The 25,749-nt window shown below is 41.7% G+C and overlaps 1 protein-coding gene across 2 annotated transcripts in view; it reads left to right on the top strand.

Annotated features, from left to right (window-relative positions):
• Positions 1-234: 234 nt before the first annotated feature.
• The window catches only part of ACSS2 (acyl-CoA synthetase short chain family member 2), a 52,322-nt gene continuing 26,807 nt past the window's right edge, over positions 235-25,749 (top strand). For both annotated transcript variants that reach the window (XM_055436166.2, XM_055436157.2), the window contains exons 1-2: positions 235-501; positions 13,499-13,694. In XM_055436166.2, coding sequence (XP_055292141.1) covers positions 324-501; positions 13,499-13,694 — 374 coding nt within the window. In that variant the 5' untranslated portion in view covers positions 235-323. The remainder of the gene's footprint in view (positions 502-13,498; positions 13,695-25,749) is intronic.

Raw genomic sequence — 25,749 nt, 5'->3', positions numbered from 1 at the left:
CACGGGCCCACCCTCTCTCCTGTCACGCCTGGCCCCTCCCCTTCTGCTTTCCCGCCGCGGCTCCACCCCTTCCGCAAGTAAGCTCCGCCCCATGCCCCAAGCAATGTTCTACTTTGGCCTATGGGTTTCTTTGCTAGCCCTGGTCCCAACACCACCAGGCACGGCTCCGCCCCTCTGGGCCTCTCCCCCTGCACCTGCCTAAGCCCCGCCCCGCCACCAGGCCCCGCCCCTTCTTAAGGCCCCGCCCCTCGGTCGGCCTGTTTTCCGCGCCTGGGCGCCGGCTGCTACCGCCAAGGCGGCTACTGTGTTCGGAACTTGAGGTGATGGGACTTCCCGAAGAGCGGAGCCGGAGCGGCAGCGGGAGCGGGGACCGGGAGGAGACTGGAGCCCGGAGCCGGGCGCGGAGCTGGTCTCCGCCGCCCGAGGTCAGCCGTTCGGCGCACGTCCCCTCTCTGCAGCGCTACCGCGAGCTGCACCGGCGCTCCTTGGAGGAGCCGAGAGGTGAGGCAGGGCCCGGGCGGGCCTGAGGGACGTCAGCTAGGAGAGAAGTGGGGGTTCACAGGAGAGGGAGAAATTGGGGGTGTTCCGTCGGGAAATGCAGGTTCCGTGAGGAGATGGAAGTTCCCTTGGGAAACTGGGGAGTCGGTAAAGAGATAGAGGTTCTGTGAGGGAAGAATAGCGGTTCTTTAAGGAGATGGAAAAGGGGTTCCGGGAGGAGGGGGTTCTCTGAGGCGAAGGAGTAAATGTCGTTCTGTGGGAAATGAGCGCCTCTTAGGATTTGGGGGGTTCCTTTGCGACTTGGAGGTTTCGCAGGTTCTGTGAACGTCTGAAAGAGTGAAAATGTCCTGAGAAGAGAGTTCCTCATATGAAGAGTCGGGTTCTTAGGGGTCAGGAGCGCCTTGAAGGGAGGCGGGCCACGAAGAGAACTTTCTTTACCGTTTTTCAGCCCAGCTCACCCCATGCCTCCTGATACCTTTCGCCTGTGAGTTAGTCTCCACTGCTGAGGGGCACTCGAGTCCCATCCTGGCATCCCCAAGTTAGTAATGGAGATCTATTTTTAGTATTTCAGAAATCCCGGTAGAGACTACCGTGTAAAACTGAGCAAGTCACTAAAATATTGTCTTAAAAAAAATTAGGGCTGAGATTGTAATAACTCCGTAATTCTGATAAGTAGTGCCATATCTTTGAGACTCAAGCTGGGTAGGGGGTCACAGATGTAGTTGAATTGGGAGGCGGCATGATGCTGGCATTGGGACATGCATGAACAATCTGGATTTAGATCTTGGCTCTGCCACTCATTTGCTCTTTGGTCTTGGGATTTTAAAACCTGTCTGAAATTCCTTTTCTTTATCTATCAAATTTGTTTGAGGGCTAAAATGAGTAGTAAGTGAAGTGTGCATTATAGAGTGCCTGATGCACAGCAGCGTTCACTAAATAGCGGTTAGTTTGATAACCATAAGAGCAATGTGGATGAAGCAACTATTGAGTAAGCAAGATAAGATTAAATCAGGTGCAGGGCTGTAGATTGCTGCAGGGAATGTCCAAGTTTGAGTGCTCAGACCTCTTTTTTTTTTTTTTTAGGTGTTCTTATAGATATTTGTTGACTAAATTTGTCTACGTAGACCACCCCACTTAATCTTTTAATTGATTCTTGTGGTTGGTAATTCTTTCCTTGTCAAGTTCCTACTCTTTATAAAAGATTTTGTAGTAGGCTTCCTTTAATAGGGAAATGAGCCAATATCTTTAAATAAAAACACAATCTCATGGAAGTTCCATAAAACACACCTACAACACACACCTGTATCCACCAACTACCCCAGGATTCTAACTTCTTGGGATAACACTGTCTTTTTGTTGGGATTCTCTAGGAATAAAATATAAAGGCCAATTTATATACTGGTTCTAAAGCAATATGATATCTTCATTTTTCCAATGGAGACTTCCCGGTTGGCTCTTAGAGAGGTGATCTTATCTATAGACTCACTTCCTAATCAGAGTTCACTTTCAGATTAGATAACCCCAGCTTGTTTCTTTTTCTTTCTTTCTTTTAAAAATTGAAGTACAGTTGATTTATAATGTGTTTGTTTCAGGTATACAGCTCAAAGTAGTTCAATTATTTACATGTATGTCCTTATTCAGACTCTTTTCCCTTATAGGCTATTACAAAAGAGTATACCCTGTGCTATACAGTAGGTTCTTGTTGGTTATCTATTTTATATATATTAGTGTGTGTGTGTGCATGTGCTAAGTTGCTTCAGTTGTGTCTGACTCTGCGACCCTATGGACTGTAGCCTGCCAGGTTCCTCTGTCCATGGGATTCTTCAGGCAAGAATACTAGAATAGGTTGCCATTTCCTCCTGCAGGAGATCTTCCTGACCCAGAGATTGAACCTGCATCTCTTGCATCTACTGTATTGGCAGGCGGGTTCTTTACAACTAGGGCTACCTGGGAAGCCCAGTAGTGTGTATGTGTTAACCCCAAATTTCTAATTTATCCCTCCCCTCCTACCTCAGGCCTCTTTTCACTTCTCTTCCCTCTCTATAATTTTTCCTGTCTTGAGTTCATGTATCCCATGTTTTCATTTTTTTTAATTGAGGTAACATTATTTAAGCTCCCTGTATACAATGTTCGGAGAAGGCAATGGCAAGCCACTCCAGTACTCTTGCCTAGAAAATCCCATGGATGGAGGAGCCTGGTAGGCTGCAGTCCGTGGGGTCGCTAAAGGTCGGACACGACTGAGCGACTTCACTTTCACTTTTCACTTTCACACATTGGAGAAGGAAATGGCAACCCACTCCAGTGTTCTTGCCTGGAGAATCCCAGGGACGGGGGAGCCTGGTGGGCTTCCGTCTATGGGGTCACACAGAGTCGGACACGACTGAAGTGACTTAGCAGTAGCAGTAGCAGTAGCATACAATGTTGCAAAGAGTCAGACACGGCTGAGCCACTGAACTGAACGGAACTGAACTGATACAATATTGTATTTCTACTTCTTTGTACACTATGGTGTGATTACCACCAAAAATTTAGTTTCCACCCATCATCATACAGTTACCCTCTTTACTCATTTTACCCTCCCCACTTCACCTCTGGTAACTGGTAATCTGTTCTCTGTATGTGTGTTTGTTTTGTTTAGTTTGGTTGTTCATTTATTTTGTTTTTTACATTGCACATATGAATGAAAGCATATGGTATTTGTCTTTGACTCTGTCTGAAATGGTAAGTTTTCATTCTTTTTATGGTTGAGTAATATTCATATTACTTCCCTGGTGGCTCAGAATATAAAGAATCTGCCTGCAATGCAGGAGACGCAGGTTAAATATCCAGGTCAGGAAGATCCTTTGGAGAAGGGAATGGGAACCCACTCCAGTATTCCTGCCTGGAGAATCCCTTGGACAGAAGAGTCTGATGGGCTACAATCCATAGGATCATAGAGAGTTGGACACTTGGAGACTGACACTTTTTTGACTTTAATATTTGTATATCCATATATGTGAATACATATCTCTATATATCACATCTTCTTTATCATTCACTTATCAGTGGACACTTAGGTTACTTCCATGTCTTGGCTATTCACTGTAAACATAATAAACATAGGAGTGCATATATCTTTTCAAAATAGTGTTTCTGTTTTCTTGAGAAAAATACTCAGAAGTGGAATTGCCAGATCATATAATAGTTCTGTTCTTAATTTTTTGAGAAATAGCTATACTCCAAAGTGACTGCAACAGTATGTTCTCACCAACAATATATGAAGGCTCCATATCTCCACATCCTTTTCAACCCTTGTTTCTTGCCTTTTTGACAATAGCCATTCAGACATGTGTGAGGTGATATGCCATTGTGGCTTTGATTTGCACTTTCCACTCCGGGAGTTGGTGATGGACAGGGAGGCCTGGCGTGCTGTAATTCATGGGGTCGCGGAGAGTCGGACATGACTGAGCGACTGAACTGAACTGAATAACAAGTAATATTGAACATCTTTTCATATATCTGTTGGCTATCAGTATATCTTTGGAAAAATGTCTATTCAGCACCTATGCTCACTTTTTAATTGGGTTGCTTGTTATTTTGTTGTTGAGTTATATGAGTTCTTTATGTATTTTGAATGCTAACCCTTTATCCAATATCAGTTCAGTTCAGTTCAGTTCAATCGCTCAGTCGTGTCTGACTCTTAGCGACCCCATGAACCACAGCACGCCAGGCCTCCCTGTCCATCACCAACTCCCGGAGTTCACTCAAACTCATGTCCATCGAGTCGGTGATGCAATCCAGCCATCTCATTCTCTGTCGTCCCTGTCTCCTCCTACCCTCAATCGCTCCCAGCATCAGACTCTTTTCCAGTGAGTCAACTCGTCGCATGAGGTGGCCAAAGTATTGGAGTTTCAGCTTTAGCATAAGTCCTTCCAATGAACACCCAGGATTGATCTCCTTTAGAATGGACTGGTTGGATCTCCTTGCAGTCCAAGGGACTCTCAAGAGTCTTCTCCAGCACCACAGTTCAAAAGCATCAATTCTTCGGCGATCAGCTTTCTTCACAGTCCAACTCTCACATCCATACGTGACTACGGGAAAAACCATAGCCTTGACTAGACACCTTGGTTGGCAAAGTAATGTCTCTGCTTTTTAATATGCTATCTAGGTTGGTCATAACTTTCCTTCCAAGGAGTAAGCGTCTTTTAATTTCATGACTGCAATCAGCATCTGCAGTGATTTTGGAGCCCAAAAAAATAAAGTCTGACACGGTTTCCACTGTTTCCCATCTATTTCCCAAGAAGTGATGGGACCAGATGCCATGATCTTCGAATGATTTCTGTTCGTTTCCAAGGCAAACCATTCAATATCACAGTAATCCAAGTCTATACCCCAACCAATAATGCTGAAGAAGCCGAAGTTGAACAGTTCTATGAAGACCTACAAGACCTTTTAGAACTAACACCCAAAAAAGATGTCCTTTTCATTATAGGGGACTGGAATGCAAAAGTAGGAAGTCAAGAAACACCTGGAGTAACAGGCAAATTTGGCCTTGGAGCACGAAATGAAGCAGGGCAAAGGCTAATAGAGTTTTGCCAAGAGAACGCACTGGTCATAGCAAACACCCTCTTCCAACAACACAAGAGAACACTCTACACATGGACATCACCAGATGCTCAACACCGAAATCAGATTGATTCTATTCTTTGCAGCCAAAGATGGAGAAGCTGTATACAGTTAGCAAAAACAAGACCAAGAGCTGACTGTGGCTCAGATCATGAACTCCTTATTGCCAAATTCAGACTTAAATTGAAGAAAGTAGGGAAAACCACTAGACCATTCAGATATGACCTAAATCAAATCCCTTATGATTATACAGTGAAAGTAAGAAATAGATTTAAGGGTCTAGATCTGATAGATAGAGTGCCTGATGAACTCTGGACGGAGGTTCGTGACATTGTACAGGAGACAGGGACCAAGACCATCCCCATGGAAAAGAAATGCAAAAAAGCAAAATGGCTGTCTGAGGAGGCCTTACAAATAGCTGTGAAAAGAAGAGAAGCGAAAAGTAAAGGAGGAAAGGAAAGATATAAACATCTGAATGCAGAGTTCCAAAGAATAGCAAGGAGAGATAAGAAAGCCTTCCTCAGCGATCAATGCAAAGAAATAGAGGAAAACAACAGAACAGGAAAAACAAGAGATCTTTTCAAGAAAATTAGAGATATCAAGGGAACATTTCATGCAAAGATGGGCTCGATAAAGGGCAGAAATGGTATGGACCTAACAGAAGCAGAAGATATTAAGAAGAGGTGGCAAGAATACACAGAAGAACTGTACAAAAAAGATCTTAATGATGAAGATAATCACGATGGCGTGATCATTCACCTGGAACCAGACATCTTGGAATGTGAAGTCAAGTGGGCCTTAGAGAGCATCACGACGAACAAAGCTAGTGGAGGTGATGGAATTCCAGTTGAGCTATTTCAAATCCTGAAAGATGATGCTGTGAAAGTGCTGCACTCAATATGCCAGCAAATTTGGAAAACTCAGCAGTGGCCACAGGACTGGAAAAGGTCAGTCTTCATTCCAATCCCAAAGAAAGGCAATGCCAAAGAATGCTCAAACTACCACACAGTTGCACTCATCTCACATGCTAGTAAAGTCATGCTCAAAGTTCTCCAAGCTAGGCTTCAGCAATATGTGAATCATGAACTCCCAGATGTTCAAGCAGGTTTTAGAAAAGGCAGAGGAACCAGAGGTCAAATTGCCAACATCCGCTGGATTATGGAGAAAGCAAGAAAGTTCCAGAAAAACATCTATTTCTGCTTCATTGACTATGCCAAAGCCTTTGACTGTGTGGATCACAATAAACTGTGGAAAATTCTGAAAGAGATGGGAATCCCAGACCACCTGACCTGCCTCTTGAGAAACCTGTATGCAGGTCAGGAAGCAACAGTTAGAACTGGACATGGAATGACAGACTGGTTCCAAATAGGAAAAGGAGTACATCAAGGTTGTATATTGTCACCCTGCTTATTTATTTAACTTATCCAATATATGATTTGCAAATACCTTCTCCCTAATGATGAGCTATTACAGTCACAGTAACTCTTTTTGTGTATACTTAGCTTTGTATCCAGTATCTCACTTATGCTCTATTCTCAAATTTCATAGGTCTGTAGAGCATTTTATTCACATACCTTGATGTTATACCATATTTAACATTACTGTGAGTCAGATTTACCAATTTTCTCTTCCAAATCTGCTCTTCTTTCTACTGTTGTAATCCCTGCCAGTGGCACTATCCCAAATCTTATTCATCTATATATCTTATTTATTTATAGGTTGCTAACTGCTTACTGAGCACAAATTCTGTTTGTTTGATGTAGAGACTGTTATCCCCATTTTTCAGAGAAGGAAACTGACACTTAGGTTAACTAAATTGATCAATGTCACAGAGGTACTTAGCAGTACCCCACTTAGTGGTGGAGCTGAGATTTGAACCAACATAGTTTTGATTGCAGAATCTATACTCCCAGTAGCTATGCTAGTCCTCTTCCCTGATCCACAGACTGCCTTTTATGAAATTCTGTCAAATGCTCTTTCAAAATATCTCTTAGGTTACCTTTTCTTCCATTTCCATAGATCCTTTTAATTCAAGGGAGCAGCCTTCTAATTGCTTCTCTCTCCTATAGTCTCTCACTCATCTCCATTATTTCTGCAAGGAGAGATAAGAAAGCCTTCCTCAGTGATCAAAGCAAAGAAATAGAGGAAAACAACAGAATAGGAAAAACAAGAGATCTCTTCCAGAAAATTAGAGATACCAAGGGAACATTTCATGCAAAGATGGGCTCGATAAAGGGCAGAAATGGTATGGACCTAACAGAAGCAGAAGATATTAAGAAGAGGTGGCAAGAATACACAGAAGAACTGTACAAAAAAGATCTTCATGACCAAGATAATCACGATGATGTGATCACTCATCTAGAGCCAAACACACTGGAATGTGAAGTCAAGTGGGCCTTAGAAAGCATCACTATGAACAAAGCTAGTGGAGGTGATGGAATTCCAGTTGAGCTATTTCAAATCCTGAAAGATGATACTGTGAAAGTGCTGCACTCAATATGCCAGCAAATTTGGAAAACTCAGCAGTGGCCACAGGACTGGAAAAGGTCAGTCTTCATTCCAGTCCCAAAGAAAGGCAATGCCAAAGAATGCTCAAACTACTGCACAATTGCATCTCACACGCTAGTAAAGTCATGCTCAAAATTCTCCAAGCCAGGCTTCAGCAATACATGAACCATGAACTTCCAGACGTTCAAGCTGGTTTTAGAAAATGCAGAGGAACCAGAGATCAAGTTGCCAACATCCGCTGGATCATGGAAAGAGCAAGAGAGTTCCAGAAAAACATCTATTTCTGCTTTATTGACTATGCCAAAGCCTTTGACTGTGTGGATCACAATAAACTGTGGAAAATTCTGAAAGAGATGGGAATACCAGACCACCTGACCTGTCTCTTGAGAAACCTGTATGCAGGTCAGGAAGCAACAGTTAGAACTGGACATGGAACAATAGACTGGTTCCAAATAGGAAAAGGAGTACGTCAAGGCTGTATATTGTCATCCCGCTTATTTAACTTATATGCAGAATACATCATGAGAAACGCTGGGCTGGAAGAAGCACAAGCTGGAATCAAGATTGTTGGGAGAAATATCAATAACCTCAGACATGCAGATGACACCACCCTTATGGCAGAAAGTGAAGAGGAACTAAAAAGCCTCTTGAGGAAAGTGAAGGAGGAGAGTGAAAAAGTTGGCTTAAAGCTCAACATTCAGAAAACAAAGATCATGGCATCTGGTCCCATCACTTCATGGGAAATAGATGGGGAAACAGTAGAAACAGTGTCAGACTTTATTTTTCTGGGCTTCAAAATCACTGCGGATGCTGATTGCAGCCATGAAATTAAAAGAATCTTACTCCTTGGAAGGCAAGTTATGACCAACCTAGATAGCATATTAAAAAGCAGAGACATTACTTTGCCAACCAAGGTCCATCTAGTCAAGGCTATGGTTTTTCCCGTGGTCATATATGGATGTGAGAGTTGGACTGTGAAGAAAGCTGATCGCCGAAGAATTGATGCTTTTGAACTGTGGTGCTGGAGAAGACTCTTGAGTGCCCCTTGGACTGCAAGGAGATCCAACCAGCCCATCCTAAATGAGATCAGTCATGGGTGTTCATTGGAAGGACTGATGCTGAAGCCGAAACTCTAATACTTTGGCCACCTCATGCGAAGAGTTGACTCACTGGAAAAATCTCTGATGCTGGGAGGGATTGGGGGCAGGAAGAGAAGGGGACGACAGAGAATGAGATGGCTGGATGGCATCACCGACTCGATGGACATGAGTTTGAGTGAACTCCGAGAGTTGGTGATGGACAGGGAGGCCTGGTGTGCTGCGATTCATGGGGTCACAAAGAGTTGGACACGACTGAGCGACTGAACTGAACTGACCTGAAACACTATTAGAACAATATGGAAATAGTGCTTTCATATGTCACTTCAAAAGCTTTCAATAGTTCCCTTTTTCCTACAGTTTAAAGTTAAAATTCTGCCTTTCTTTAAGAATCTCTGGCTAACTAGCCTACTCCACCTTTCTATTCTTATCTTCTGATACTCCGTACCGCATGCCCCTTATTCTACAACAGACCATTCTTGTTGATATACTGTATACGCAAAAGTCCTTTCCCATCACCATGGCTTTGCCCATTCCCTTCTGTTCCTCTCTACCTAGTCAAACTTCACCAGTTCCAAGAGCATTCCCTGATCATGCCAGTCAATTTTTATCTTTTCTAAACTTCAGTATTTAGAATGTGTGCCAAAGAACCATCCAGAATTCAACAGCTCCACCATAAAAAAATAAAAGCAAGAACTAAATGATTATGCATTTCCCTGACATTCCAGTGGTTGAGACTCCATGCTTCCACTGTAGGGGGCACGAGTTTGATCCCTGGTCATGGAGCCACGCTGCCTGTGGCCTGGTGTGCCAGAAAACGAAACAACTAAGTGATTATAAAACTCAGATTTCCTCACTTCTTGTTGATAGACATAAATGTGGTTCATATATGGTTTTACATAGTCTGTGCCTACTACTGTCACTTAAAATTTATTTTTTTGAGTATACACATATTAAATGTAGTTATAACAACATAGACTTTAGAGTTAGATCTTATTTTGTATTCAGGTTACTAGCTGTGTGATTCTTGGGAGAGTTTCCTGGGTGTCCTGAGCTTCAGTTTTCTCATGTATTAAAATCAAGATCATCAGAGGGCCATATAAAGATTAAATGCGATTAGCTCAGTCCTTGGACATTAATGGCATTCATTAAAATGCCAGCTCCCATTTGTTCTCTCATTAATGGCCATTTAGTATTCTATTGTATCACTCAGTTCAGTTCAGTTCGGTTCAGTCGCTCAGTCGTGTCTGACTCTTTGAGACCCCATGAATCACAGTACGCCAGGCCTCCCTGTCCATCACCAGCTCCTGGAGTTCACTCAAACTCACCTCCATCGAGTTGGTGATGCCATCCAGCCCTCTCATTCTCTGTCGTCCCCTTCTTCTCCTCCTGCCCCCAGTCCCTCCCAGCATCAGAGTCATTTCCAGTGAGTCAACTCTTCGCATGAGGTGGCCAAAGTATTGGAGCTTCAGCTTTAGCATCAGTACTTCCAATGAACACCCAGGACTGATCTCCTTTAGAATGGACTGGTTGGATCTCCTTGAAGTCCAAGGGACTCCCTGGACTCTCAAGAGTCTTCATCTGAGTTAAATTCACCCATTCCAGTCCATCTTAGTTCACTGATTCCTAAAATGTCTACGTTCACTCTTGCCATCTCCTGTTTGACCGCTTCCAATTTGCCTTGATTCATGGACCTAACATTCCAGGTTCCTATGCAATATTGCTCTTTACAGCATTGGACCTTGCTTCTATCACCAGTCACATCCACAACTGGGTATTGTTTTAGCTTTGGCTCCGTCCCTTCATTCTTTCTGGAGTCATTTCTCCACTGATCTCCACTAACATACTGGGCACCTACCAACCTGGGGAATTCCTCATTCAGTATCCTATCATTTTGCCTTTTCATACTCTTCAAGGGGTTCTCAAGGCAAGTATACTGAAGTGGTTTGCCATTCCCTTCTCCAGTGGACCACATTCTGTCAGACCTCTCTACCATGACCAGTGATTAAACAGATTTCATCTCTGCTAGCTAGATTTCATCTCTGTCAGTTTTCATCAGTTTTTTCATTGTTGAGCTTTAGGGTTGTTTCTAGTTTTACTATTATAAATGGTGTTAGTATAAACATCTCTTGAGTAATCACTTTTTTCCCTTTGGTATTATTTTCTTAGGGTGTGTTTCCCCAAAGTTAGCAGTTGAAAGAATATAAAACATTTTATGACTCTTGTCATGTATTGCCCTGCTGTTCAGTAACATTGTGCTAATTTCTTACAATGCTGTTGTCATATAATACATTGGTTTTCTAGGGTCACTTGGGCATTGAGTTCAATATTTTCTTAGTCTTTGCTGGTCTCAGAGGCATACAATGGCACCTTGGGGTTGATTTGATTTGGATTTCTTTAATTCATTGCAAGTTGTATAGAGAGAAAAGAAAGTGAAATCACTCAGTTGTGTCTGACTCTTTGTGACCCAATGGACTATAGTTTGACGGGCTCCTCCATCCATAGGATTTTCCAGGCAAGAATACTGGAGTGGGTTGCCATTTCCTTCTCCAGGGGAATCTTCCTGACCCAGGGATCGAACCTGGGTCTCCTGCATTGCAGGCAGACTCTTTACTGCCTGAGCCACCAGGGAATCTGGTGGCAAGTTGTATACCATGTGATTTAGCTTTCAGTATATTCTGACTTGTATACTCAAAAATATTTTATGTGTTAGTCTTATTGTTGCCAAAATCTTGTCTCTCTGTGCACCAATGCCAAACAGAAGTACAGAGACAGAGTTATGGAGGAGAAGGAAAGAGTAGCTTTATTACTTTGCCAGGCAGAGGGAGAACACAGTAGGCTAGTGCCTCAAGAACTATGCCTCTTCCCTGGTGAGAAGGGAAAGGTTATATAGTCAGGCAGGAGTATGTGATAAGGATCAAGGTAATAACAGTCTTGTATTCTTTCTTCTGCAAAGTTCAAAAGGGTGGGGTTCGTGACAAGATTGGATGTGTGGAGGGTCTTAGGTGGTCCAGTGTCCTAATCTTGATGAGCCTCTCTGGTCCTTTAATCTTGCTGTTTTACTGCTGTTCCTCCTTCAATGAGCAACTGTGATGCCGTTTGGAACTGAGAGAAGGTCATGAGGCTGGATTCTTGCCTATAAGAAATGGGGGACAAAAAGGCCTCTGTGCCCAGGAGTCCCACAGAGCCCTGCTCAGCATCATTATCTCTTTAATCAGACTGTATAAACTAAATCATCCAACTTGAACAAGTCACTTTACCTCTATAAATTTGATTTCTTGATATCAATAAAATGAAAGGCTGATAACCTCTAAAGTTCCTTCCATTGTTATGGTTCTAAGTGTCTCTCTCTCCTCTAGCTTGTGATCCAGTTCTTAGATTATCCTAGGTGTTCTGCAACAGCATGTTTAACCTGTTGAGTACCTTTTCGCCAGAGTAACCAGGCAAATATTTCAATATTGTAAGTCTTCTCTGGTTAAAACCCTACAAGGACTTTCCATTGCTCTTAGAAACTGAAACTGTTAGTTGCTCAGTCATGTCCAACTCTTTGTAATGCCATGAGCTGTAGCCTGCCAGGATCCTCTGTCCGTGGGATTTTCCAGGCAAGAATACTGGAGCAGGTTGCTGTTTCCTTCTCTAGGGGATCTTCCCGACCCAGGGATCAAACCCAGGTCTCCTGCACTGCAGGCAGATTCTTCACCTTCTGAGCCATCAAGGAAGCCTATTGCTCTTAGGCTCAAATTGCTCAAATTCTCTATGCTTACTTAGAAGGATTGCATGTTATCTGCCCAGTTTATGCCTTTCTGCCATTCTTTCTGTTTTTCTCAGTGCTTCAGCCTGAGGGAGTTCCTCTTAATGTATACCCATGGTTCTTTTCTGTCCCATAGTAATGTTTTTCCTGGTGGGAGAGTGGAGAAAAACTCCTATTCATCTTTCAGACTTTAGCAACAATGTCTTCCTCAGGGCAGTTAAAATTTTGACTTAGTAAATATGTAAGTACATATCACTAAGTCATGTCCGACTCTTTGCAACCCCATGGGCTGTAATCCGCCAGGTTCCTCTCTCCATGGGGTTCCCCAGTCAAGAATACAGGAGTGGGTTGCCATGCCCTCTTCCAGGGGATCTTCCTGATTCAGGGATTGAACTTGGGTCTCCTGCTTTAAAGGCAGATTCTTTAGCCACTGACCCACCTTGGGCAAATTATTTAGCTTCTCTGAGCCTTGATTTTCAAACCAATAAAATAAGAATGAAAAACCCTACTTCCTATGGTTATAGTAAGAACTAAATGAGATAATGCATTTAAAGAGTTTAAAAGCCACATCTGATACTTAGCAGCTAACACTTGGACGAATAGTAGTAGGAGAAAGAGATGCTTATTAAGTAATTGCTGAGAGTGAATGAACAAATTTTTCCTTGTCATGGAAGGCTCTGTGGGTAAAGGATTTCTTCCTTTCACTAATTAATTCATTGGAAAAGTTACTGATTAACTACAATGTACTAGGCATTGTGATAGGCACTGGTTACAGTTTGAATAGATGGTGAAAAATGGAGTGGATATTTTGAGAAGGGAGGGAAGAAACTTGAGTCAAGATTCAGCCCATGGGAGTAAAGATGGTTAAAGAGTGTGGTGGGTGTTAAGATTTGAGAGGTAGAAGAGGGACCCAGGTGATAGGTCCTAGAGTACAGGGCAGAGAAATTGTGACTTGGTGCTATGCATAGAATAGTAAGCCATCTGAGGATAAGTGTGCCTCGGAAGCTAAATGATGTCTGGGCTTCCTTTTCTGTTGTAGAGTTTTGGGGAGACATTGCCAAGGAATTTTACTGGAAGACCCCATGTCCTGGTCCATTTCTTCAGTACAACTTTGATGTGACTAAAGGGAAAATCTTCATTGAATGGATGAAAGGAGCAACTACCAACATCTGCTACAACGTACTGGATCGAATTGTCCATGAGAAAAAATTTGGTGATAAAGTTGCTTTTTACTGGTAAAAACACCTATCTTATAGCCTGTGGCACATAAAAAGTCACCCTGACATTTATATAGTATTTTACAGTTCACAATGTACCTTAAAAATCCATGCATTTGATGCTTACAACAACCCAGAAGAATAAGCAAATATCATTAACTTAATGTCTCAGGTGAGGAAAAATACCTCAAGTTAAATGACTTCCCTAAAATCATGTAACTATTATGTGACAAAACTGACATTCAAAATCAAGTGTCCTGACTTCTAGTCTAGTGTTTTTGACTTGTAGTTGGAGAGGAACAATGTGAGGGGGTAAATGGAACCAAAAGGACTATGTTGTTTTCTTTCTTATTCTTGCTTTGGGAGAAAAGTGGATTTTGGATTTTTTGCTGCCACTACCACTGTTATCATTACCTTTGATTGAGCTATATGCCAGATACTGTGCTCAAGTGCTTCACACATATTATCCTATTTGATACTCACAACAACTAAAATATATTACTTATTTTCCTCATTTTACATATGTGAAAATGAAATTCTGAGATGTAAATAGATGACTTATTTGAAGTTATACAGCTAGTAAGAAGGACTGATATTCACATCCTTATAGCACAGTTCCAGAGTTTATACTCTTAACCATGACATTATAGTATACTTCTAATTTCTTATACTAGCCTCTCAACAGCTTTGCAAATTAGGTATTCTTAGCCCAATTTTGGAGAAGGAAATGGCAACCCACTCCAGTGTTGTTGCCTGGAGAATCCCAGGGACGGGGGAGCCTGGTGGGCTTCCGTCTATGGGATCACACAGAGTCGGACACAACTGAAGTGACTTAGCAGCAGCAGCAGCCCAATTTTATAGCTGCAGAAATGAAGCATGCATCTCTGCTTCATAGTGAATAAGGTCATAGAGTGAGTAACTGGTGGAGCCAGGGTTCAAACCCAAGTCTGTCTGATTCCTTATGTTTAACACTCAGCCATGCTGACTCCTCCACTGAAACTAAAACCCCCTTTTCCTAGGAGCATAGCTTGGAGGAGGTGTTACTAAACTGAACCTGAAATAGGACCTTGAAGTTCCAATTATTGGGGTGTTTCTGCCACCAACCATAAGCACTTTGAGAATTAATCTGTTTCTTTTTTAAATAACCCAATAGGAGCATATTGGTATTTCATGGATGAATTATATTTGTAGTCAGTAAAATGTTGCCCAGTTTGTGTGATATATTAAGAAAAACCCTAACCTGAGAGAGAGGAAATTCAGTTTCTCACTCTAACTCTGCCATCCACTTGCTATGTAACCATAGGCAAGGCATTTAACTCTATGAGAGTCAATTTTCTTGTCCATAAAATGGGGGTAGTATTAAATCCCACCCTTGCCTTATCACTGGATTGTTAGGAGAATCAAATATGATTTTGTAAAAGCATTTATTTATTTATTGGAAAACACTGTACAAATGTGAGTGCTCTGTTATCACATTACCATTGCTCAGGTTGGGGTCACTTTGCCACTGAAATTCATGGTCCATTATGCCTGTTGAGACTTTGTTTAGCTCCTGCCATGAGACTTTATGCTTGAGCTCCAGCTGACACTTGGGCCCACCTCCTAGATTCCTCAGAGATCAGAAAACCTTTAAAGATCTGGATAGGAGATACTTTTTTGTCTGAATTTGTTCCCTGGTTTGAAATCAAGTGCATGATGAAAGACTGAAAAGGCACAGGCCAGAATTATTTATTCAATGGATATTGCTGCAGAATCTTGAGGCCCTTCTTTCTAGTTCCCCTGCCATCTGTACTTGAACAGAGCCTGTCTTTCCACATATGTAAAATGAAAGGGGTAGATTAGATCAGTGTTTTCCCAAGAATGCTTTTGAAACCACTAATTACTGGACATATTAGCAGAAACTTTTTTTCCCCCCCAAGCAGGAGCTTCTTGATTCATGAAAAAAAAATAGACTGATAAGCACTGTATAATAAATTACCTTTTCAGGATTTCCATTGTGTATTGATACAGTAAAGGCTCCAAGAAGTCCTACAGTAAAGATATTAATTTTAACATGGGATTTCTAAAGTTTATTTGAGCCCCAAACACTTCTTATAGCATGTGATTAACATCACAAGAAGCAGTATTCCATGGAACACTGAGTTACGAAGCACTTGATATATAATCTCTACATTTACTTCTCATGCAAAATTCTGTAACTCTGTAATAAGACATTTTCACTCCATTTTTACATTGGTCAGCCAACCAATAAGAATTTTAAAGATATTGAGTACTCAGCCCTATGAGTGTTATGGTACGGGGGTAAGAAGAGTGGGAGACAAGTACCACATGGGCCATTATTATTCAAGTCTCAATTTACAAATAAATCACATTTGTTAAAAGAAAGTAAAGTGCAAATATCCCAGATATTTGTTAACTTCCCTTTTTTACCTCTATATTTTAAAATAATATGCTTACACTGCAATTTCTTTTTCTTTTAAAGAAAGCATTGACTTTCTTTTATGATAGATGAGAATTGAGTTCTTACATACTACTCCAACTTCTTTCTCTTGATCTCAACATAATTATACCTCTATTTTTTAGTTAATTTAAAATCAATGCTTATTTTAGAATAATATATGATTGTATTTCCTTTTACATAAAGATTTTTGTTTTCAAAGAAGTTAAAAATCACCTAAAATTTTCTTATACTATTTGCCTTTATCATATACTCAATATTTTTCAAACTATCATATAATTTATTCTATGAAGTTCTCTTTTCCCCCTTGGTTCTATAGCCTACCTTCTTTCTGCTCTAATTTTTATTAATGTTTTCAAAGTGACATCTTTTCAGTGATTTGCTCCAGTTGATACACTTCTTATGAAGCCATAGTATGACTTTCTTTTCAGCCTAGAAATTTAGATAACTAAAGCGGCTTTCTTTTCTTTTTTCTGAGCAAACTCCTGGAAATAGTGAAGGACAAGGAAATCTGGAGTGCTGCAGTCTAAGAGGTCACAAAGAGTTGGACACAACTTAGCAACTGAACAACAGCATAGTGGCGCTAGAAAATCACATTTAGGGCATATCTTATATACATACTGAAATAATCCACAAACAAAGTACTGCAATTAGCCAAAATAGAATACTTTTAAGGAAGAATTTGACTTTTTACTTTTGACTTGACACATTGTAAATATTCATGGAATAATAGTATTTTTAGAATTTGAAGTGATTGTTTTATTAGAAACCATCTAGGCCAACAGTCTTTACAGATGTAAAGGGTTTATGCAGGGATCAATTTATTCATTAAATACTTATTAAGAACTAACTATGTACCAGGCAGTATTCTGAACAAACAAACGAACTCTCTACCCTCATGGAGGTTATATTCCAGCTTAAGGAGACAGACAAACAAACCAATAAATATATGACAGGTAGTGATAAGTGCTGTAGAAAAATACAAAGCAGTTTAAGGAAAAAGGAATGACAGTGAAAAATGGGGATTGATATTGGCGGTATGCTCTGATAAAGGTGACATTTGAGCAGCTTTATGAAGGAAATGCAGAATGTCATACATATAGTTGGTTTGGGAATGGAAACTATTCCAGGTACATGGAAGAGTAAGTGTAGAGGCCCTGGGACAGGAGTGTTCTGCTACCTAGTGTGGTTGAATACTAGCTAGGAAGTTAGCGTAGCTGAAGCAGTATTAGTTAGAAAAACAGAGTGATAGGGAATGAGGTCAGCAGGACACTAGATTGTATAGATTGAAAGATTTGGGGTTATTTTTCCACAGTAAAATGGGGAACCACTGGACAATCTTGAGCATAGAGGTGACAGTGATTTGACTTACGTTTAGAACCTGTCTTTATGTTGAGAATAGACTGTTGAAGGGCAAAATTAGAAGCATGGAGACTTATGAGGCTATTATAGAAATCCATGTGAACAATGATAGTTATTGAAGGTGCTTCAGTCAGTTCAGTTCAGTTCAGTCGCTCAGTCGTGTCTGACTCTCCGCGACCCCATGAATCACAGCACGCCAGGCCTCCCTGTCCGTCACCAACTCCCGGAGTTCACTCAAACTCATGTCCACAGAGTCGGTGATGCCATCCAGCCATCTCATTCTCTGTCGTTCCCTTCTCCTCCCACCCCCAAACTTTCCCAGCATCAGAGTCTTTTCCAGTGAGTCAACTCGTTGCATGAGGTGGTCAAAGTATTGGAGTTTCAGCTTTAGCATCAGTCCTTCCAATGAACACCCAGGATTGATCTCCTTTAGAATGGACTGGTTGGATCTCCTTGCAGTACAAGGGACTCTCAAGAGTCTTCTCCAACACCACAGTTCAAAAGCATCAATTCTTCGGCGATCAGCTTTCTCCACAGTCCAACCCTCACATCCATACATGACCATGGGAAAAACCATAGCCTTGACTAGACGGACCTTGGTTGGCAAAGTAATGTCTCTGCTTTTTAATACACTATCAAGGTTGGTCATAACTTTCCTTCCAAGGAGTAAGTGTGCTTAGAAGTGGTCAAAATCTGCATCTATTTTGAGTGAAGAGCCCATGGAATTTGCTGACTTGAATTGGATGTAAGGTGTGAAAGAAAAGGGAATCAAGATTGTATTGAGCAGTGGTGAGGTCCAGGACTGGGACATCTTGACTATTTTTGGACACCTATGAAAAGATTTTGTGCAGGGGAGTGATGTCACAGCTGGACTTAAGAAGATTAATCTGGATTTGTATGGAAGTGAGAATATAAAGGCAGAGAGCTGAGAGTTTTGTTATTCAAGGTAGAGATGCCTAAACTGGGATATTGGTTGTGGAAATGGAATTGAACAATAAAATTTTACAGTAATTTAGAAGAGAGAAACTGATATAGGTAACTGGTTGTGTAGGTGCAGGAGAGACAGGCAGAGAAAGTGAGAGAAGAGTCAACTGTTCCCTCAGTCTTTGTAGCACTTTACCTCTTTCCAAGGCACATAGTCATCTGATTCAAAGGCTAAATTTACCCTCTAGACAAGACTGTGGTTTCAACCTCTCTTGCACTTTCTTCTCGCTACCATGACAGGTAGGGATGTTAGTGGGGATTTATGTGTATATGTATGAGAAAGAAATCAGTGACCAAGTTATTAGAATAGTCATTCACAGAGAGATAGTCAGTGAGGGACATTAGAGGTAGCTCTGGGAGTGGGGCCTGACTAGTTAAAGGGATACTGGCAAACAGTGAGAGATTGGAGGATTAAGTAAAGGGTTTCTGAGGAGAGGGTATACAGAGTGGTTGGTGGTTGATTTTCTGGTGATTTATACAAGCTGCTCAGTCTCTGGGTTATTCCGAGAGAGGAGCCCAATCTATCAAGCCCCCAGAATTTGTTTTAGTCCATTCCTTCAATTTTTTGCTTTGGATTGCCTCTGGCTATCATTATCTCTGAACCATCTCCTACCTCAGTCTCAACTGAAGTTTCTTTCCACAGGCTCTGGCTATTTTTCAATGCTTCCTTAGAAACTCCTGAGAAGCAGGTGTCTTTAAGAGTGACCTCAGGGCAGAAGCTCTGCTTTCAGGACCCCTGTATGTGTTGAAAAGAGGAGAGGAGCCCCTGGTCTGACAAGGAAACGACTGTCAAGGTGACATGGAAAACCACAGCTCTGAAGTGTGTTGTCTTAGCGTTCATGTCCAAGGACTCTATTCATTATCTTGGTCCATGTCCTGGAGTTCATTTCAGTGATATTGGAATGGACAGACTTTTTTGTCCTCTATCTATATCTTCACTAGTTTCACAACAGTGTATTTACTTACTAAAATATACCATTTGACCCTTGAACAATGTGAGTTTGAACTGCATGGGTCCACCTATAATGCAAATATTTTTCAACAGTAAATTCTACAGTACTGCATAGCCTGTGGTTGATTCAGTCAACAGATATGGAGGAATCAAGGATATGGAGAGGCAACTGTAAGTTATAAGCAGATTAACCCCCATGTTGTTCAAGGGTCAACTGTACTTGCTAAGGAAAAACACTCATTGAGAAGGAAGATGGCCTCAGACCATTCCCTTCCTCTCTCTGGGCCTTGTCTTTGTGGGAATGATGGGAGGTGAACTACTGATACTCTGCAAGGTATTTCCTACACTGACGTCTCAGGAGTCTATGATTGTTTGAAAAGGAAGTGGTTCTTAGAAGTTCTATTGCAACCTGTAGTGGCTCTATGGTGACTCAGTAGGCAGGCTGGTCTTCTGTTGATATGGTGAAGAAAAGGAGGATTTTAGAAGGTTTGGGATGAAGAGGCTGAGGAAAAGAGTCTACCCCCCTTGCCTGGTAACATGAACACTTTAGCAGAAATACTTTAAACTAGTGGGAGATATGTGGGGAAATAACTATGCTGGGAATAGTCTTTCTCCACTTGAATCTGATGGGCAGATTGTGGAGGAGGGCCGGGGGATTTCATGTTTAAGGTGGATAGTTAATTTTCTTCTCTTACTTCTCCCTGAGTTTTATGACTGTTGATGCCTTAAAGAGCAATAAGTGGTGAAAACGAAACAAGTAGGCTGTGCTGTTCAAGACATTAGTCACTTTTTGGAAGTAGGTGGGGTCTGAATAACATGTATAATAATAATAAATAGAATATGATATATATTAATATATTATTATATGTACTAACACATGTAACAATAAGTGTGTAATAAATGGAGACTGTCTTGAGGCCTGACACAGTGTCCTGAGCCACGTCAGCTACCTGTGTTTGTGTTTGAGCTGACTTCTTATACACGTGTATTGAGTAAATATTTAATGAAGAGAATGACTTTAGATAATGCCCTTTTATTGAACCTTCTTAATCTCACTACTTTGGCCACCTCATGCGAAGAGTTGACTCACTGGAAAAGACTCTGATGCTGGGAGGGATTGGGGGCAGGAGGAGAAGGGGACAACAGAGGGTGAGATGGCTGGATGGCATCACCGACTCAATGGACATGAGTTTGAGTGAAATCTGGGAGTTGGTGATGGACAGGGAGGCCTGGCGTGCTGTGATTCATGATGTCGCAAAGAGTCGGACATGACTGAGCGACTGAAATGAACTGAACTGAACTGAATCTCACTATAAACAGAGGTAAACATGATACTTGCTAAAGGTACTTCTGTCACTGATCTTCAGAATTTCCATCACAAATCTAGGGAATTGCAGTGGCAAGGCCACAAGGAGGAAAGTTGGGGAAAGGGAGGAACCCAGTACTGGCCTCTTGCCTTTGATGAGAGCTGGTAGTTAGGTAGGGGCACAGGTTCTTGCCTTAGGGCAGCCTTACATTTACAACAGTAAATACAGAAGGCTTAGGTTGTCTGCCTTTTCCTGGATTTGTTATGAAAGAGTCGGGTCACTGGTAATGATACTTGCGACTCTGTGCTACCCCATAGACGGGAGCCCACTAGGCTCCCCTGTCCCTGGGATTCTCCAGGCAAGGATACTGGAGTGGGTTGCCATTTCCTTCTCCAAAGTGTTTGATAATAATACTTTGGACCTTTATGAGAATTTGAGATTCCCAGACCTTTGAGGTCTACTTCCTGTACAAAGCAGGACTTGGAGCCCCTGAATCTTCATTCCCAACAATTCTTATAAGTGATCATTCTGATTCTGGAACACTACCAAAACCACAGAGTTCACACAATACCTATCACATTGTTAGGCACCTCTGTTACAAAATTCTTAGATATATTCCCTCCCTATAACTTTATCCCTACTTATGCTCTTCCCATGGTCTTAATCCTATGTTCTGGGATCACATAGAATAATCCTATTCTTTTTTCCATGAGACATCTCTTCAGGTATTTGAGGGCAGTTATTGTTTCCCTTTGCCAGGCTGAATGTAGGAATCTATATCTAGAAGATGCCTTGAAGATGCCTTCCATTGTTTCCCCATCTACTTGCCATGAATTGATGGGACCAGATGCCATGATCTTAGTTTTTTGAATGTTGAATTTTAAGCCAGCTTTTTCACTCTTCTCTTTCTCTTTCATCAAGAGGCTCTTTAGTTCCTCTTTGCTTTCTGCCATAAAGGTTGTGTCATCTGCATATCTGAGGTTATTGATATTTCTCCTGGCAAATAAAGAGCTTAGTGCTTGGCAAACAATATGTTAGCTATTTTTATGATTATGCCAAAGCCTCATTCCTAAAACAAGAAAGAGCAGAGCTGACCTGGTTGAAACATAGATTGAAGAACAAGAGCCACATTCTGTTGGCTTCTTTACCTTGTCATTGTGGTCCCTGTGAGATATGTGTGTGCAAAATTCAGTTTAGAAACCCCTGATCTAGTCAGTGCCCTTGTTTTATGGATGAGGTAATCCTGAGTCCACATTCCCAAATTCTTTGTATAGTATAGTTTCTGGAACAACTCTATCATGCATGTTGATTTCCTGTAGACATTCTCTAGTTGGCCAGTATCACTTATTAAGTACTCTACCTATGGTATGCCTTGGACAGGGAATTATTACCATTCTTTGCTCTGATCTTGCATAGCTAAGATCACATTAGACCCATTGATAGCCATACTCTACCACTCAGTCTCCCATAATGCCTAAGACTTTTCTATTTATTCTAATAATAAACTATGTCTCGTCTGCATTGTACGTGTATAATTGTTCCCTTGTTTTTCTGAACCTGGGTATGGTTCACAGCAACACTTGCCAGATGAGGAACTTAAGGCTCAGAGCGGAAGTGACTTGGCCACATCACATAGCAATTGAACTTGTTCTAAAGAGAACACTTATATTCTTTGTTATAGACACTATGCTTCTCCTTTCACAGACCTAGCCCCTTTGACTGTCTGTCACTTATTTAGCCAGTAGTTTACTTAGATGGTTTTGGGTTGGCTTAAGAAATGTTGACCATGATTTATAATGATAATTTATAAGGCTAAACACATTAAAGGGCAAACCTCAAGGAAGTAAAATCCTTTTCTTAGCTGAGATGTTCTCATTCATCCATTCATTAAACAATTTTTAAAACCTGAATATCTACTATATATAGTCTGCATGGGGCTTCCCAGGTGGTGCTAGTGGTAAAGAACCCACCTGCCAATGCAGGAGATGTAAGAGATGTGAGTTTGATTCCTGGATTGGGAAGATCCCTCGGAGAAGGGCATGGCAACCCATTCCAGTATTCTTGCCTGGAGAATCCCACGGACAGAGGAGCCTGATGGGCTACGGTCCAGAGGGTCACAAAGAGTTGGACACAACTGAAGCGACTTAGCACAGCATGGCACATAGTCTGAATACTACCTTGAGAATAGTGGGTGGGAGGCACAGGGCAATAGCAGGGGAACCAGTAAGGGGGCATGAGAGCAATTGAGATAAGATATGATAATGGAGATAACAGTAGAAGCTGTGAAAAGTGGTCAGAATTTGAAAGTTTTTTTGTTTTTTTGGCTGTTCTGTGAGGCTTATAGGATCTTAGTTCCCTGAGACCAGGTATTGAACCCTGGCCCTCAACAGTGAGAGCATCAGGGAATTTCTCAGATTTTGGAATTTGTCAGTATTTTGAAGGCAGAGAGAATCAATAGAATTTGCTGATGAACTTGATGTGGGGGTATAAGAGAATGCAGTCAAGAAATAAAGCTTTTCTCTTTTGTCTGAGCACTGGAAAAATATAATTTCCACTAGTTGAGTTAGAGAAGAAACCGTGAGGAAAAGCTTTAAGGAAGGATCAGAAATTTGTGTTCATCAGTTCAGTTCAATTCAGTCACTCAGTTGTGTCCAACTCTTTGCAACCCCAAGAATCGCAGCACGCCAGGCCTCCCTGTCCATCACCAACTCGTGGAGTTCACCCAAACTCATGTGCATCGAGTTGGTGATGCCATCCAGCCATTTCATCCTCTGTCATCCCCTTCTCTTCCTGCCCCCAGTCCCTCCCAGCATCAGGGTCTTTTCCAGTGAGTCACCTCTTCACATGAGGTGGCCAAAGTATTGGAGTTTCAGCTTTAGCATCAGTCCTTCCAATGAACACCCAGGACTGATCTCCTTTAGAATGGACTGGTTGGATCTCCTTGCAGTCCAAGGGACTCTAAAGAGTCTTCTCCAGCACCACAGTTCAAAAGCATCAATTCTTTGGCGCTCAGCTTTCTTCACAGTCCAACTCTCACATCCATACATGACCACTGGAAAAACCATAGCCTTGACTAGATGGACCTTTGTTGGCAAAGTAATATCTCTGCTTTTTAATATGCTATCTTAGTTCAGTTCAGTTCAGTTCAGTCGCTCAGTCGTGTCTGACTCTTTGCGACCCCATGAATCACAGCACGCCAGGCCTCCCTGTCCACCACCAACTCCCGGAGCTCACTCAAACTCATGTCCACAGAGTCGGTGATGCCATCCAGCCATCTCATTCTCTGTCTAGGTTGGTCATAACTTTCCTTCCAAGGAGTAAGTGTCTTTTAATTTCATGGCTGCAATCACCATCTGCAATGATTTTGGAGCCCCCCAAAATAAAGACTGACACTGTTTCCACTGTTTCCCCATCTATTTCCCGTGAAGTGATGGGACCAGATGTCATGATCTTAGTTTTCTGAATGTTGAGCTTTAAGCCAACTTTTTCACTCTCCTCCTTCACTTTCATCAAGAGGCTTTTTAGTTCCTCTTCACTTTCTGCCATAAGGGTGGTGTCATCTGCATATCTGAGGTTATTGATATTTCTCCCAGCAATCTTGATTCCAGCTTGTGCTTCTTCCAGCCCAGCATTTCTCATGATGTACTCTGCATATAAGTTAAATAAGCAGGGTGACAATATACATGTGTTAGGTAGCCAATAAAGAATTTCAAGTAGAGATATGACATATCAAGAGTTACACTTTGAAAATATCACTCTCTTGATCGTGTATATATTAAAAAAAAAAAAACCACTCCCCCCACCCCAAAGCCTATTCAAGGATCTGCAGGCAGAGGTGCTAACCATTGCTTTATGATCTTTGGCAAGTGATAAAACCCTTCTGAGCCTCAGTTTCCTGGCCTTTCAAATGAGAATAGCAAATCTTGTCCTGCCAGATTCAAAAAATTCCTACAAGGATTAGCTGAGATGAAAGACAAGAAAATACACCGAAAAGATGAGTTATTATGAATTGGTGCTAATACTCACATACTCACACATATTACACACGTCTAAGGGTATTATTGGGGCTTCCCTGGTGGCTCACAGGTTAAAGCGTCTGCCTCCAATGCGGGAGACCCGGGTTCGATCCCTGGGTCGGGAAGATCCCCTGGAGAAGGAAATGGTAACCCACTCCAGTATTCTTGCCTGGAGAATCCCATGGACGGAGAAGCCTGGTAGGCTACAGTCCACGGGGTCGCAAAGAGTCGGACATGACTGAGTGACTGAACAGAACAGAACAGAAGGGTATTATTAGGCAGAAGGATTCAGGATTGGCAGCCACACATGACTTTTCTATCCTTTCCAAAACATCCTTCTTTTCTCTGATGAGCATAGCCTCTTTTCTCAAACTTGGCTCAGAATCCACGATTTCTAGGAAGGTTTCATGATTGATCATGCTTAAGTTATTTCTTTGCATCCTTTTTGTTAATTCCTACTTCTGCATTTTCTTGTTCCCCTTGGTCGCTGTTTCACAATATTGGCCTGATATGGTGGGTGGTTTAGATTTCTCTAATTAGAGATTTTAAGCATCTGAAAGTAAGGAATAGCCTCTTACTCCCTTACTTTCGTAATTTGGCAAACAGAAGGCGCTGATCGTTGGGTGGCCACTCTGGCAAAGATCATCCATTTCTAGTCCTCTGTGGCTTGGGAGTTTAGTAGGTAAAAAGTTTTGAAGTGGGGGAAGAACCTTTAGTCTAGGAACCTCTCCGACTCTTCTTTACCTACAGAATAAAATTTAAACTCAACATTTGCAGCCCTATATATATATGAGCCGTCTCTAGCCTATATTATTAATTTTAAAGTTTTCAAACATTCTTAAACTGATATAAAAGTTACAAGTACGGCTCTTTCTCAGTTATCAGGGCCTGTATTTAAGCAGAGGCAGGAATGTGGAGCTGACAGGCCAGTGGCCTGGTGCTGGGTCTGTAGCAAAATGTGACCCTGTTGATAACCCTTTAAATCCCACTTCAA

Source organism: Moschus berezovskii, chromosome 15, assembly GCF_049115385.1.
Source record: "Moschus berezovskii isolate FMDL1 chromosome 15, NW_MosBer_1.0, whole genome shotgun sequence".
Lineage (NCBI taxonomy): Eukaryota > Metazoa > Chordata > Mammalia > Artiodactyla > Moschidae > Moschus > Moschus berezovskii.
The sequence above is the reverse complement of the archived record's forward strand: the minus strand, read 5'-3'. Positions and strand labels throughout refer to the sequence as shown.